Here is a 13,204-nt window from a genome sequence, read left to right on the forward strand (position 1 = left end):
GATATTAGATGTTTTTAACTGATAGGCACATCACATACTCTCAACATTTAGAATCCATATCTAGCGGCATGAAAGGCCCACATGGAAAATTGCTCAGTGTGCATTTCTCAAACTTCCCAAGTTTAGTGCTACTGAGGATTCCATGATGGAACTTACTTAAGGCTTCTGTGTTTGAGCCTTTCATTGTAAACCCAGTTTTTCATTGGGTGGCATAGAACAATTCTGATATATAATTCAGGTATGCAAACCCCTATGTGCTTTCAGCAATGACTTACAGCAGCATACTGTAAACAACCTGAAGGCTCCTCATGTATTCTTCCATCCACAAGAAGGCTATGCTTCTTCGTATAAATGACCCCAAACTTAAATGCATAGCAAACCTCTGAAAGCCCAGTTTATTCTCATTTCCTATTGCTCTCTAATCTGGCAGTAAAAAAAGTGCACTTTCTTCTCTCTACTGCTGTATATTCATGTGGCTCCACTAATAACAGCATTAATTCAAGTAAAAGGAAGATTTGTTCCAAGTCAGAGCAAAGAAAGGCTTTGGCACTGGGGATCTTTTCCTCATCTCCAGTGGCAGTGACTTGCATATCAATCACAGTGTACCATCCTCGGTGAGGGCTCAGCCCAGCCTCAGAGAAGGAGGTAGCTATGGTGACAGCACCTTCTCTCAGGGCCCAGCGCTGTGCTCAGGGCTGGCAGCACCAACCTCACCATCTGCAGAACCTGACTGCAGGGAGCTCCTGCTCCTTACCCCTCCTTTGCAGGACTTGTTCTAAATTATAGTTAATCAATATCCTCCCCACACACAGACACCACTGTTCCATACATCCCTAAGGTACAAGGGTTAGATGAATTCATAGGCTGGAGAATCTGTTGAGTTTACTGAGGGCTCCTCCCTGACTTTTAAAGTATGCAGACACAGATCAAGATTCCAGATTTCTCTTATGTGTGAGCACTAAAGGTCAACTCTGCAAGTAAGTTTCAGTATTTGATTTGGTCCTAAACCCCATGCATCAGGTAGAAAAAAACCATTAATCCTCAATGTTTAAAGAAATATTTATCCAAAGTAAATAACGCGCATGTGTCTTTTATAGTGCAATTCCTATTATTCCAAAGATCTAACAGTTACACAAGACAAGGTCCAAGGCTGCACAGTGAAACATAGTGCAAATGAGAGAGGAACTGACTGCTTTTATCAGACAATAAATGAAAAACCCGTGCCAGGACACAGCACAGAAGATGTGACAAAGGTGTCCTGTGAAGCTTAAAAATATAAGAACTAAAGTCTCTCAAAAAAATTTTCCCTAGGTTTGATTTTCCTAAACTTCTGATTAGATACATATGTGTTTATGCACGTACATGTGTGATGTGCTTTATGATTAAACAAGAATATGAAGTAATCAAACAGACACACACAGTCTTTATTAAGAGACTTCTGGAATTACACTGGAATTCCTTCCCCAAACCTGACTCAGCCTGATCTTTGCAGGTCATTAATAAATTATGACTCGTTCTATTTGTAACCTTATGCCATGTTATCTTTATTGCACCTTCCTCAGTCCATATCAAGTGGGGCTTGCTGTCAGCATGCAACAAAATCAAAATTATTTTCCCATTTCTTTAGAAGAGATTTTAGACTTCACTTCTAACCCTCTCCATGACTGAGCAGTGGCATCTTTTTAGTAATCTACGGATTTTTATAGCTCTGAGCTCCTAAATATCATCTAGAGCTGATTGGGTTTCTAGACCACTAATCTTGCATTTTAAAAAAATCAAATAAAATGAAAAAGCATGACCTTACAGCAGTGTTTCAAGATAAATGCAGCAACCAAGATTTAAATTAAATCTAATTCCTTAAATTATGCACTTTTTCTAATGTTTTCCCTTCCTACCTGCTATGACATTTCTAGCTGGGAGGTAAAAGTGCAAGAAGGGAAAACCTTCTCTTCTCAGGGTGTCCAAATAGATCAGCTTTTCCTGGCTTAAAGGTGCAGTACCACCTTGCTGATGTTCAGCACACACTGTTCACAAACCCTGATGTCAAAATACAGACTCCAAGAGCTTGGAGCACTGAAAGGACTGAGCCCATAAGGAAAGAGTCCTCTGCACTTTGGAAAAACAGGATCTGTTTAAACTGGAAGTGACTTGAGTAAGAAGAGGATGGATGTGATTCACAGCCGTCCAGTGAGCATCATTAGGCTTGGCTCCGGGCCATGGCTGGTGCAGTCCGAACGTAGAGATGCTGCAAGGATTGAGCCTCAGGAGGTGTCAAAAGTGTGGAGATGTAAGGCCAGATGGGAAAGGAGAGGGGAAAAGAGAAACAGAAAAACAGGGCAGGATCTAAACAACACCACACAAACTTCTGGAAAGTTTGGGTTTGCAGCTCAGAGCCAGGTCTAGAAACAAGCTCTACTCTGAATGGTTGTTTTCCATCAGTGTGCACACAGATTTTGTTCCCTAGCTCAGGGGAGCCTGTTGCATTGCAAACACTGCCACACGCTTATAAGATACACTCAAAGCGCTGAAGCAAAAATGCAACAGAAAGGGAAGGGGGTGGGGAGCTAAAACTCCCCAAACAAAACAGAAAAGGAAAGAGATGCAGGGAGAGCCTGAGGGAAGAGCAGAAAGACAACACTCTGAGTAAAGAAGAGCCATGTTTGAATGCATGTGCAACTCACAGTTGTGGTGGTGGTGATCTCCTCCGTTACAACCTTCAGTGTGTCGACCACGGAGATGTATCCCAGGCGCCTGGCGATGGCTAAGGCTGTGTTACCATTCTGAAGGGAAGAGAGAGGGGGAGAGCGCGCTGAGAGAGAGGGAGGATTGTGATGTGAACCAATGAGATCACTCTCCACACTGCATGAGCCAGCATTTCCATCCAAAACAAGGCACAGCCTAGGAAAATCACAGCTTTTTTACTGTTACATCTGACTCTGTCTTTGTAACTTCTTTAAGACTATAGCCCCAATTGCCATGGAAACACAACACACATCTGCCAGCGATTCCAAATACTACAGCGCTGTATGGTTTAACCCTTCGGGGCTCACTTTTCACTATACTGCCTGTCTTGCCTGCATAAGTTTGGGGGTTATTTTGCAGAAATACTCTTCTAAAAAGTAAAAAGTATTTTAACTTCTTATAGTTTCATTCCCAGTTGAAACTGTTACACCTCTACCAGCTACAATTCCTTATCTGGAGAATACAAAATCACAGCTGTGTTGTCCACATATATTCCTATTCCTTCGTACAATAAAAATGTATTTCCATTGACAGTTCACAAAAGCTATTGATTTAATAAATACAAATCACAAAAGGATGAGGAGTATAGCTCCATTAATTTGCATTTAAACATTTAAGCATTTAAACATTTATTTGCAGTTAAAATATTCATAATATAAGGACATGTCATTCATCAAATGGACACTAAAATAAGTTAGCAAGAGTTTAGGCCTATTTGTCCTCACTTCATCTCCTGGAACACTGGCAGCCCACAGACCTCGTGTCAGTGAGCTCAAGGAGAGGAAAAAGGGATGTGCTCCATGGTTCTTTGTAAAGGGTTCTACACAGAGTTGTTCCATGCTATTTTGCACTGAACCAAGTGCCTCCTGAGGAATCATGGACTGTCACTGCTCTTTGCATGGAAATGATTTCTCTAGTGACCCCACTGCACCATGTGTAAGGTTTATCAGCCTGAGGGCTCTCTCTTCTTTAGCAACAACTTCAGTTCTCTGTAATTTAAACTTCTATATTAGTCTACCTCAGCCATCCCAAAGCAACACAGAGTTTGTGGATTAGCAGCACATGATGAACAGATTAACATCTTCACAGCACAAATAATTTGAGTGTTACTGTCACTTGCACATTGTTAGTCACTCATACACCACTCCCATATTTCCCTGCCAGGTGTCTCAGGTTGAAATTCTCTCTTATCTCAAAGCCAGAGGTTGCTCTGTGTGGACAAGGACAGGTCGAGTATCTGAGGAAGCAGCCAAATCTGCAGCAAACACACATCCCTAAAACTACTTGGCCTTGGGTTAGATCTGGACATGGCAGCTCCAATGCGAGGACTGAAATCAGGTCAAGAGACACTCAGCTGAACACCCCAAACAGTACCTACAGCCCCAGAAGGTGACTACAGTGGTCTCTCACTTGATGATCCAGTGTACAAACTGATATTTTGGACAATTTTCACACAAGATTATTCCATGTGATTGTTCCAGGACCAAACACATGGCCAATGCTGATTTAAGCACGCACACTAAAGGCATACAGAAAACTGATCCACTCTGGGGAACGACAGGAGTTTTGGACACCCTGACAGTGTTCTAATGATTACCCAATTAGAGGTGACTACTAACAACATCAGCGTGAAATAGGACAGTCACATTCCTGGCTGGCTGACTGCAGAGAAGGAGTTGTGCCAGGAGCTATTGATGGTTTTTGAGGAGGTATTAACTTCATTGAGTTCACTGAGGTGAGCTCAATAAGAACCTGAAACCAATCCAGTGGATAGAGGGACAAAAAATTCAGTCTAAATTAAAAAAAAAAAAAAAAAAAAAGCCAAACCCAACAAGTTCTGAACTGCCTTTGATTTTTATGGAAAACTCCTTCTGGAGTTACCAATTTCCCAAGAGAAGTGTTGAAGCAGAGGGAAACTGAAGGAGCCTGGCACAGACAGCTCTGGCCAGTCTGATCCTGCAGCTCAGGAATCTGCTCCTCTGCCTCATGTTTAGCCTAGTGTACAGTTAGGTCAGATGTGAACTACCTTAAGAGGATAAGGAAAAACAGAGGAAATTATATTCCCACATATGACAACCAGCCGTATGAGGAATAGTTTCACCACAGCAATGGCTTGCTCTCAAACCCTGAGGAAGGGAAGAAAAGAACTGTCCAGGGAAGGAAACAAGTTCCCAGTGGTACATCAGACTCACCGTGGTGATGGCATTGGGCTTGGCCCCATGCTGCAGCAGCACATTGATGATGTGAGTGTGGCCTTGCTGGGCAGCCTGGTGAAGAGGGGTGTACCCATTCTGTTATCCACCACGGTGACAGCAAAAGCAAACAAAGAACAAGAACACATCATTAGATCAGACCTTCCATTTCACTTCCTTCTGCTCCTTTTGAGACATTTCAAACATAAATTTTGACACCAATCGACCCAAAAATAATAAACCTTCAGTAATAATAATTCTCATTCCCCAGATTAATGAAAATATAAAGGAAGGTGATATTCTTATTCAAAAAGAATTTTTCTCACAATAAATCTATGAAAAGACATTTCTCCCCCATTTTCTAAATCAGAGGAAGGAACAATGGGGAACAGAAAGGTTAAGGGGGCATGCTGAGGGCATAGAATCTTAGCTGAGACAGAGGACATTCCTCTTCCTCTCACATCCTAGTTTTCAACAGAGGGCCCAAGATTTGCCTTTAAAATATCTGAGTCAATTAAAAAACACATCATTTTTAACAGCAGTGATTAAAGGTTATTTGCTTTTTAAAAAGTTAACAACATATACCTATTACAAATGTCAATTATTGACCTCCAAAAGGCTGGACTGAGCTGTAATTACACTTAAGAAACTTGTACACAGTGTCTACCTTAATAAACATGCTCAGTTTGAGATACTCATCCACTCCAGTGGTTTGTTCTCGTGCCACACCATACAGAAACATAACCAAAGTGTGCTTAAGCTGACTGATCTGAGATGGTATTGTGTAAGTCCAGTCAGGCAATTGGTTTACAAAATTATTCACAATTGGCTTTGAAAGCAGGCAGAGAAGAAACTGGAAGAAAACTCTGGGTTGATCTCACTCTACAATTACGTAAAGCCTGGGGCTGAAAACGTGCTCTGAGAGTTATCTCTGCTGCAAAGAAATAGATGCCAGTACCACTTTGCATTGCTAATTAGACAGTGAGAGTTCAGAACTGTTACAGTTCTTGTATGGACAGTACAAGTGCACGGACTGCTCACTGTAGCTTCCAGTGGAATGTAGATCCACTACCTTTACTTGAATAGTGCAGTCCTTCAAAAATAGAATTCTTCTGTTCCTTGCACAAAGCATCGTGCAGGCTTGGCTGCAACAGGGGTTATTCATTCTTTAACATGCCTATCCTGGATCCAGGATTTATCCTTTAAACTGAGTCGTCAACACCAGTTGACTGATTGCCAGTATTTTTAGTGGTCCCTAGGCATGAGATTTTGAAGAGCTGCTTCCTTATACAAACTTGCTGACTATAATGAAACTATTCTAAATAAGTAAAATACCTGGGTGAATGGATCTGTCCCAGTGGCCCTTTAAACACAAAGAGAGATCTTATACTAAAGACACAACTTCGTCTGTCCCTTGAGTTAGCCTCCAAATACCTCAGCTGAATGTCTTGGCAGCTACAGTTTAGATCCCTCTAGTGTCTGCTTCATTAATTCTCATCAGCTGTTTTTCTAGTAGTGTTGCCTGTCCTTTTGGAATCCCTGAGTTTTGCCCATTGATTTGGGGTGATCCCATGAGGGATGGGCCAGAATCTTTTATTTATTTACTTGGCTGTTTCTTACCACATTGAGCTGTGACCACAGTGACAAAATCATGTTACTTTGAGAAGTGAATCATCCCACAGGTCCCAGCTGGAGACAGGGGGGCTAACCAGAGGGACCAGCAGACTATGAGCCAGGGATTTTGATGGGATTTTAAAAATACTATCAGTGGGCGGCTTCCTGTTTGTCCCAAGACACCCAGATTGAAGCCAGCAGCCAGCAATTGCCTGAAGTCAGCTTTAACCAAGCTGGAGCCCTGCAGTTCCTGAGTTAGCCTTCTCTTTCTGATGATTTCTGGGATGCAACACACTGTTGCTGCCATCAGAGTGTCTCTTTGTAATCTCAGAAGACACACAGCTCTTGCTACAAAATGCATTCCTATTCAGCTGGTGTGCCCACCAGTTTATCCCTGGAGAAACTGTTGAAGTCAGTGGGCTTTGCTCAGACTTTGGCTACAGGTAGTCAGGCCCATTTCAGAGTATCTGGTCAGATTTCAGCAGGAATCAGCCAGATTCCCCTCAGAAAACCCCAAACTCTCCTTTGAGTAAACCACATTCCCTTACCCACAGCTGCTTCCTCTCCCAGAGTCATCCCACCCACACACTGAACAGCAGTAACTCTTCCCACCCTTCTCCCAGCACATCCGAGAGAACCTGGCATTATCCTCAAAGGGCCTGAATTGTTACTTGCTAGTTTGGCAGCACAGTGGCATTGCAGTGGTGTAAACCATGTGGAAATGACATCAGGAACAAACTTTCATTAGCTAGTTTGCAAGTAACAAGAAAAAGAAAACCCAATGAAATTGATTGTCTGTGTCATTTTTTCATACACAGAGTTATCTGGCTTTTCTCTCCTGAACACCACACCATGAGATGGAGCAGACCAAGGGCATTCCACTACAGCTACCATACATTGACACCTCCCACGCCGTGGTTAGAGTTCCCAAGGGAAAAAGCCCTTGTCATGTAGGAGTGCTGGGTTACCATGGTCAGAATAAAGAGCAAAAGCAAAGCGATGGAAAATTCTTTACCTTTGTTTTAGCATTGACATTTGCTCCGTGCTTGAGGAGAAAATTCACCATTTTGATGTTTCCATAGTGACAGGCCACAATTAAAGGTGTATAACCAAGCTACAGGAGGAGAACAAAGAAGTAAAACTGCAAGCTCAGTGGAACATTCCTTGGGCAAGGGTAGCACCCCTTGGCATGCTGGAGACAGCAGCCACTCTGTGATTTACCTTTGTCTGAGCATCCTGGTTTGCACCATGTTTGGTGAGTATTTCAGCTACATTCACTTTATCCTCTTGAGCTGCAAGGTGTAAGGATGTCAGTCCAGCCTGGAGATGGAATATAACAAGTAAACAAACAGATGGAAGTAAGAATAAAACCCTACTTTAGGTAAGGAAAAAATCTAGACTTTCCCACTTCCCCACCTTTAAAAGATGATCAGATCCTAACTGTAGCTTCTGAGTATGGGTGGTGTTTTTAAACCAAGTAGAGTCGATGTTGCTCCTGTTCCAGCTGACAAACGGCTCCAAAACTATTACATCACCATAACCATGGAGGAAAACTTTCAGGCATGAATGCTCAAGATTTCCCAGAATAATGTAATTTGGGAAGCCGAGAAGCCCATTAATAAAATGCACTTCCCACTCCTCAGACAGAAAGGGGAACCTTGTCAATTGCAGGCACGAGCCAGATGAAGACATTAACTCCAGAAATAGATCCCATTCAAATGCCAGGGAAAAGGATGCAGCCTTTAACTGACAGCTCACTGTGATCACATGCAGTGCTTTCCCGTGAACAAAGCACTAAACAAAGTTTGTATGAGAAATAAAGATCACCTTGTTTCTGTTAGCAGAATATATTAACTCCACACAAGGAGGTACCTGAGCCTTCTATTCTAACTCATATGAGCAAAAGCTGCAGGCTTTTCACCTGCATAAATCAGATTTGCATACATCCCTGGATAAACCCAATGACCCACGAAGATTTATACTAATGGTTTGGCAAGGTTTTTTTGAAGACCTTGTTTTCTGTAAAAAAGCTGTCATGCACAATCATTAAAAAAAAATTTGCAAAGGTCCTCCATAGAATTTTTCTCAGTCTGCTCCAATAATAACAGTTGTTTTCTTATTTGCCAGAGAATGTAAATTTCTACATTTATCACTGAAGGATAAAGACATGCAGAAAAGAGCTTTTGCTGGTGAGTGCACTGAATTATTTCAGGCTGGAGCTCTCAGGTTTCTGGTACAGGTTGTTAAACCCACCCACGGACACAAACGTGGCATCTTACTGGACACTCCCACCCATAATACTTTATATCCAATTGTGAGTTACCTTTGTTGCCACATGGATGTTGGATCCTTTCTCCAACAGCAAAGTCACCATGTCAGTGTGACCCTCCTGGGAGGCCAAATGAAGTGGGGTGACTCCCTGCTTGGTCAGAATGTTGGTCTCAGCCCCGTAGTTCAACAGAGTGGTAGCTATCTGCATCTGGTTCTTCTTGGCAGCGATATGCAGAGGGGTGTATCCATTCTGACATCAGCCAGGAGAAAAAGGGAAAATAAAGTTACTACAACAGCCATGTAAGCTTAAGAAGTCAGGCACCATACAACAGCATTATTTAATATTATGCCTGCTATTAGAGCTAGATAAGAGTTCATTAAATTTTCCAGGCCAGATGTGTCCCACGTGGGCCCTCTGTGGTTTTGCTCTGTCCATCTGTTACTCTCACACCTTAAACCAGAACAAAGCCAGCCCTCACCAGGGCGGGCAGGACTGTTCCACCAATACCTTCCAATTATTCCGACTTCAACACCTACGTTTTGTACAACCTATATTGTAAATAATCCCTTTTGAGTGGTGAGTGACATTCCCCATGGGGAGGGATGGGTGTGCACCCTTCATCACACACTCTTTCAGACCATGTGGGTAGAAATGCGTTTGCATATGGAATTTTGATACATGTGTCAGTCACAGGCTGGAAACAGGAATGGGGTGGAATGTTTTTTTGATCGAATTAATTGTTTAAGAATAGAAGAATGGCATTTTCTGGCAATAAGACAACTTCATAATTGCTATATAACATCTTTGTGTTATAAAGCAATTAGGAAATTGCTAAAAATTGATCGAAAACTGATTTTTGAGGGAAAAATCCCAGGTGCCAGCACACAGGTTCTGTGGAGGATGCTTGGTTGTTTTTGCCTGTGGTTGTTTTTTGGGGTATTTTTAAGTGGGAGTTTCCCAAACTATCCTGCTTTCCATGCACTGCCATGGAAACCACATTCCCAATATAATCCCTGAGCATTTCCTGAAAGCCTGTAGACCAGCAGCCTCGCACAGGGCAGGACACTCTCTGGTATTGCACCCGTCTGATCACCATTTCCCCCTTTTAGCAGCTTTTGCTTTACACCACAACAGCACAACACCACTCCTAACCCTGGAATGATTTGTGTGCATGGTCAGAACACACATTTCTAAAGCCATCGCTAATATTATACAATAATAAGGTAGCTTCCAGCTGCAACCAAAGCTCTGACGGGGCTGGGCCCCCTCAGGGCTCCACAGGGTCCCCTCACCCGCACAGTGATAACACCACTCCTAACCCCGGGATAAAAATTCTAATGGCATTGCTAACATTGCCCAACAGTGAAGTGCAAGTTTAGTCAACTGTGACTAAACAGTCCTAACTGTGACTAAAACTCTAATGGGACTGAGCCCCCTCAGCGCCAGGGCTCCCCTCAGGGTCTCCCCTCAGGGCTGCCCTCAGCGAGGCAGCGACACCACGGCACCGCTCCTAACCCTGAAATGAATTCCCCTTGCACCCATTCCCCGTACGCCTGGTCGGAATGCACATTTCTTATGCCATCGCAGAGTAAATAAATCGACCCGCGGCCGTGGCGGGGCGGGCGGCCCCCGGGCTGCCCCCATGGCGGGCTCACCTTGGCGGTGGCGTGCGGCGAGGCGCCCTTCTCCAGCAGCAGCAGCGCCACCTTCTGGTTGTCGTAGTGCGCCGCCACGTGCAGCGGGGTGAGGCCGTTCTGAAAGGGCGGGCACGGGTTAGCGCCTGAGGGCCGGGACACGGGACAGCGGGAATCGGGACAGCGGGGTTAGGGGCACCGAGGGGCGGGGGGTGCGAGGGTCCGGGGGCTGCAAGGGGCAGAGGAGGCGCGGCGGGGAAATGGGGATGGACAGCAAGGCCATGGCAGGCGTGTGACAGGCTGTTAGTGGGGAGAAGCAGCGTACCGGGCGAACCAGGGTGGCAGCTGCCGGCTTTCATCGTGCTACACCAGGGGAAACCTGGGCTTTGCCTCTGTGTTTATCCACTGGGAATTTAGGCGGCTTGATGGAACCGGGGCTGCCCGAGCCACAGACACACAGGTACCCTCAAAACCAGAGCAGCCATGCGCCTTCCTGCCACGGGGCCAAACTCGACATGCTGGGGTAGCAGCACTCTGCCATCACCCAGGGGAGACACGACCCCAACAAAGCCACAGCCCCGTGCAAAAGCAGCTGCAGCCTTCTTGGGGTGCATATTTCACACAGTTCTTCCTCAAGGAAGAGTCCAACACGCTTCTGACTCTCTTCCCCAGCAGTACCTTGCCAGCAGAATCAGGACAGGCACGACGCTGCAGCAGGAGCTTTGCCACTTCCAGGCTCCCGTATTTGGCTGCCACATGCAACGGCGTGAATCCCTTCTGAAAAATTCCCGGAGATAAAACACAGGTGTTTGTGTTAAAGGTCATGCTGACATCTCTTGTTTAAAAACTATGTGTTAAGCATTTCCTCTTCAACCTCAGAATCGATAGTGAACCTAGAAAAAGCAGCCTCTCTTGAAAGCACTTTGAGAAGACTGAAATACAATAAAATACTTTCCCTTTTATTATTCTTCCCTATTTAAGTGCTCTCAGCCTGGCAGACATTTTATCTGATACAGACTGTACTAACAAACACACACTGTGTGGGGGCAATGAAGGCACTTCTTCAAATTTACACCCCAAACCAGCTTTTTTGTTACATGATGACAGCTTTACGAGTACTTCCTGCATCAATCATTGCCAGTAACGATGAAACACCAATTAAATTCATCGGGAAAACCCTCCAAACTCAAATTCCCTTCATCCAGTAGGTTTTGGTGGAAAATTGCTTGTACTTGGATTTGTGTATTCATACAGTCACAAAGTACTACTGAAGCTAAAAAGAGTTCTTCTCTTTGCCTGTTTTAATTTAAAAAATCAGTAAAGAAAGCCCATGAATGTATGACAGTAGGTGGCAGCCTGCACCACTGCCTGACAGTAATCTTGGGAAGCTGCAATGACCTATTTGCCTGGCACATAAGTGATGTTTAATGTTTATTGTCATCATCATTTAGTTCCATTAACCCCACCTCAGAAAGAGTTTATATTGGGTAATCACAAACATTTTCAGTTCTCAAATCACAGGTCTATAAAGATATTATCTAATGGGCTCCATCTTCTCTTATTCATAATTATAGAATGTTCCTGCAATACTAATTGCTATCAAGCAATATGGGAAATTAGGAAAGTATTTAGTGTATTTTTAGCCCTTCTAATGTGATTTAACAGCTGGATAAAAGGAGAACAGCAAGCCCTTCCAGTAATCCATGGATCATAATTTGAAAATTGCTGGTTTAGTCTTTTAAACCCTAGAAGACATGCCATTGTTCATAAACATGTTTTAAGCTCCAGCTGTAAAACCAAGGGTATCTTTATAAATAGTGAAAATTATGCAATTCTCACTTATCAAATGCTTTAAATTTGGAAAAGATATCTTGGTATGTCATTCTCTTCACAGCTATCTACTTTCTTACATACACATCCCTCTGTTAGGAATCCATTGGTACCATTTTTGGCTAAAAAACACACTACTGGTTCTGGAGAGCCTGGGCAGATGCTGACTTCTGTTCTAGGAACATTCCTTTCAGCTAGCAAAGGGCAGAGTTATTTTGCTATCCAAGTAAATAAGGTATTGAAGAATAACAGAAGGCTTGTTCATTAAAACTGTCATTGTCATCCCCTTTACTTTTTTGGAAATTCTGCCCAAAAAAGCTGTGCCTGAAAAACAAAGGGAAAGGGAGAAACAAGGACATTTAAAACCCGTTGGGACCGTGTATTTATCAAGATCTGAAGCATTTGTCTTCAGTGGCAACCAAACCCAATTTTAGATGACAGCAAAGTAAGTTGAAATGTAATTAACTTGTGACACATTACTCCAGTCTACTGGATTGTTGCCAATTAAATAAGAACACAACAAAAGGCCCGAGCAACTTCAATTTCTCAGCTTGAAAGCACACTCCTCACAGACCCGCTCCTGTGCCAGTGGCACAGGGATGTGAAGTGCTCCGCCTCACCTTGGTGGACATGGAGTGTGAGGCGCCGGCCTCAAGGAGCACGGAGGCCACGTCGAGCTGCCCCTCACGGGCAGAGATGTGCAGAGGGGTGTAGCCATTGGTGGTGGCGGCGTCGGGGTGGGCCATGTGCTGCAGCAGCAGCTGCACAATCTCCGTCTTGCCCAGGCGAGAGGCGATGTGCAGTGGGGTCTGTTCTTCCTACAACTCAAATCAAGTGGGTCATTAGTGCTATGGAGCCGCCGCGAGTGCAGCATCCTCCCCACAGACCTCCCTATGCATTTGTCTTGCAGAATCATAGTA

The 13,204-nt window shown here is 43.9% G+C and overlaps 1 protein-coding gene across 21 annotated transcripts in view; it reads right to left on the reverse strand.

The window, feature by feature from the left end:
- Positions 1-13,204, reverse strand: part of ANK2 (ankyrin 2) — a gene marked incomplete at its 5' end in the record, with an annotated part of 231,179 nt that overhangs the window by 60,404 nt on the left and 157,571 nt on the right. For all 21 annotated transcript variants that reach the window (XM_083862155.1, XM_083862139.1, XM_083862137.1 and 18 more), the window contains 8 exons: positions 2,682-2,780; positions 4,935-5,033; positions 7,564-7,662; positions 7,770-7,868; positions 8,872-9,069; positions 10,476-10,574; positions 11,133-11,231; positions 12,905-13,102. In XM_083862155.1, the coding sequence (XP_083718281.1) occupies positions 2,682-2,780; positions 4,935-5,033; positions 7,564-7,662; positions 7,770-7,868; positions 8,872-9,069; positions 10,476-10,574; positions 11,133-11,231; positions 12,905-13,102 (990 nt within the window). The remainder of the gene's footprint in view (positions 1-2,681; positions 2,781-4,934; positions 5,034-7,563; positions 7,663-7,769; positions 7,869-8,871; positions 9,070-10,475; positions 10,575-11,132; positions 11,232-12,904; positions 13,103-13,204) is intronic.

Source organism: Zosterops lateralis (genome assembly GCF_965231275.1).
Source record: "Zosterops lateralis genome assembly, chromosome: 5".
NCBI classification, from domain to species: Eukaryota; Metazoa; Chordata; class Aves; order Passeriformes; family Zosteropidae; genus Zosterops; species Zosterops lateralis.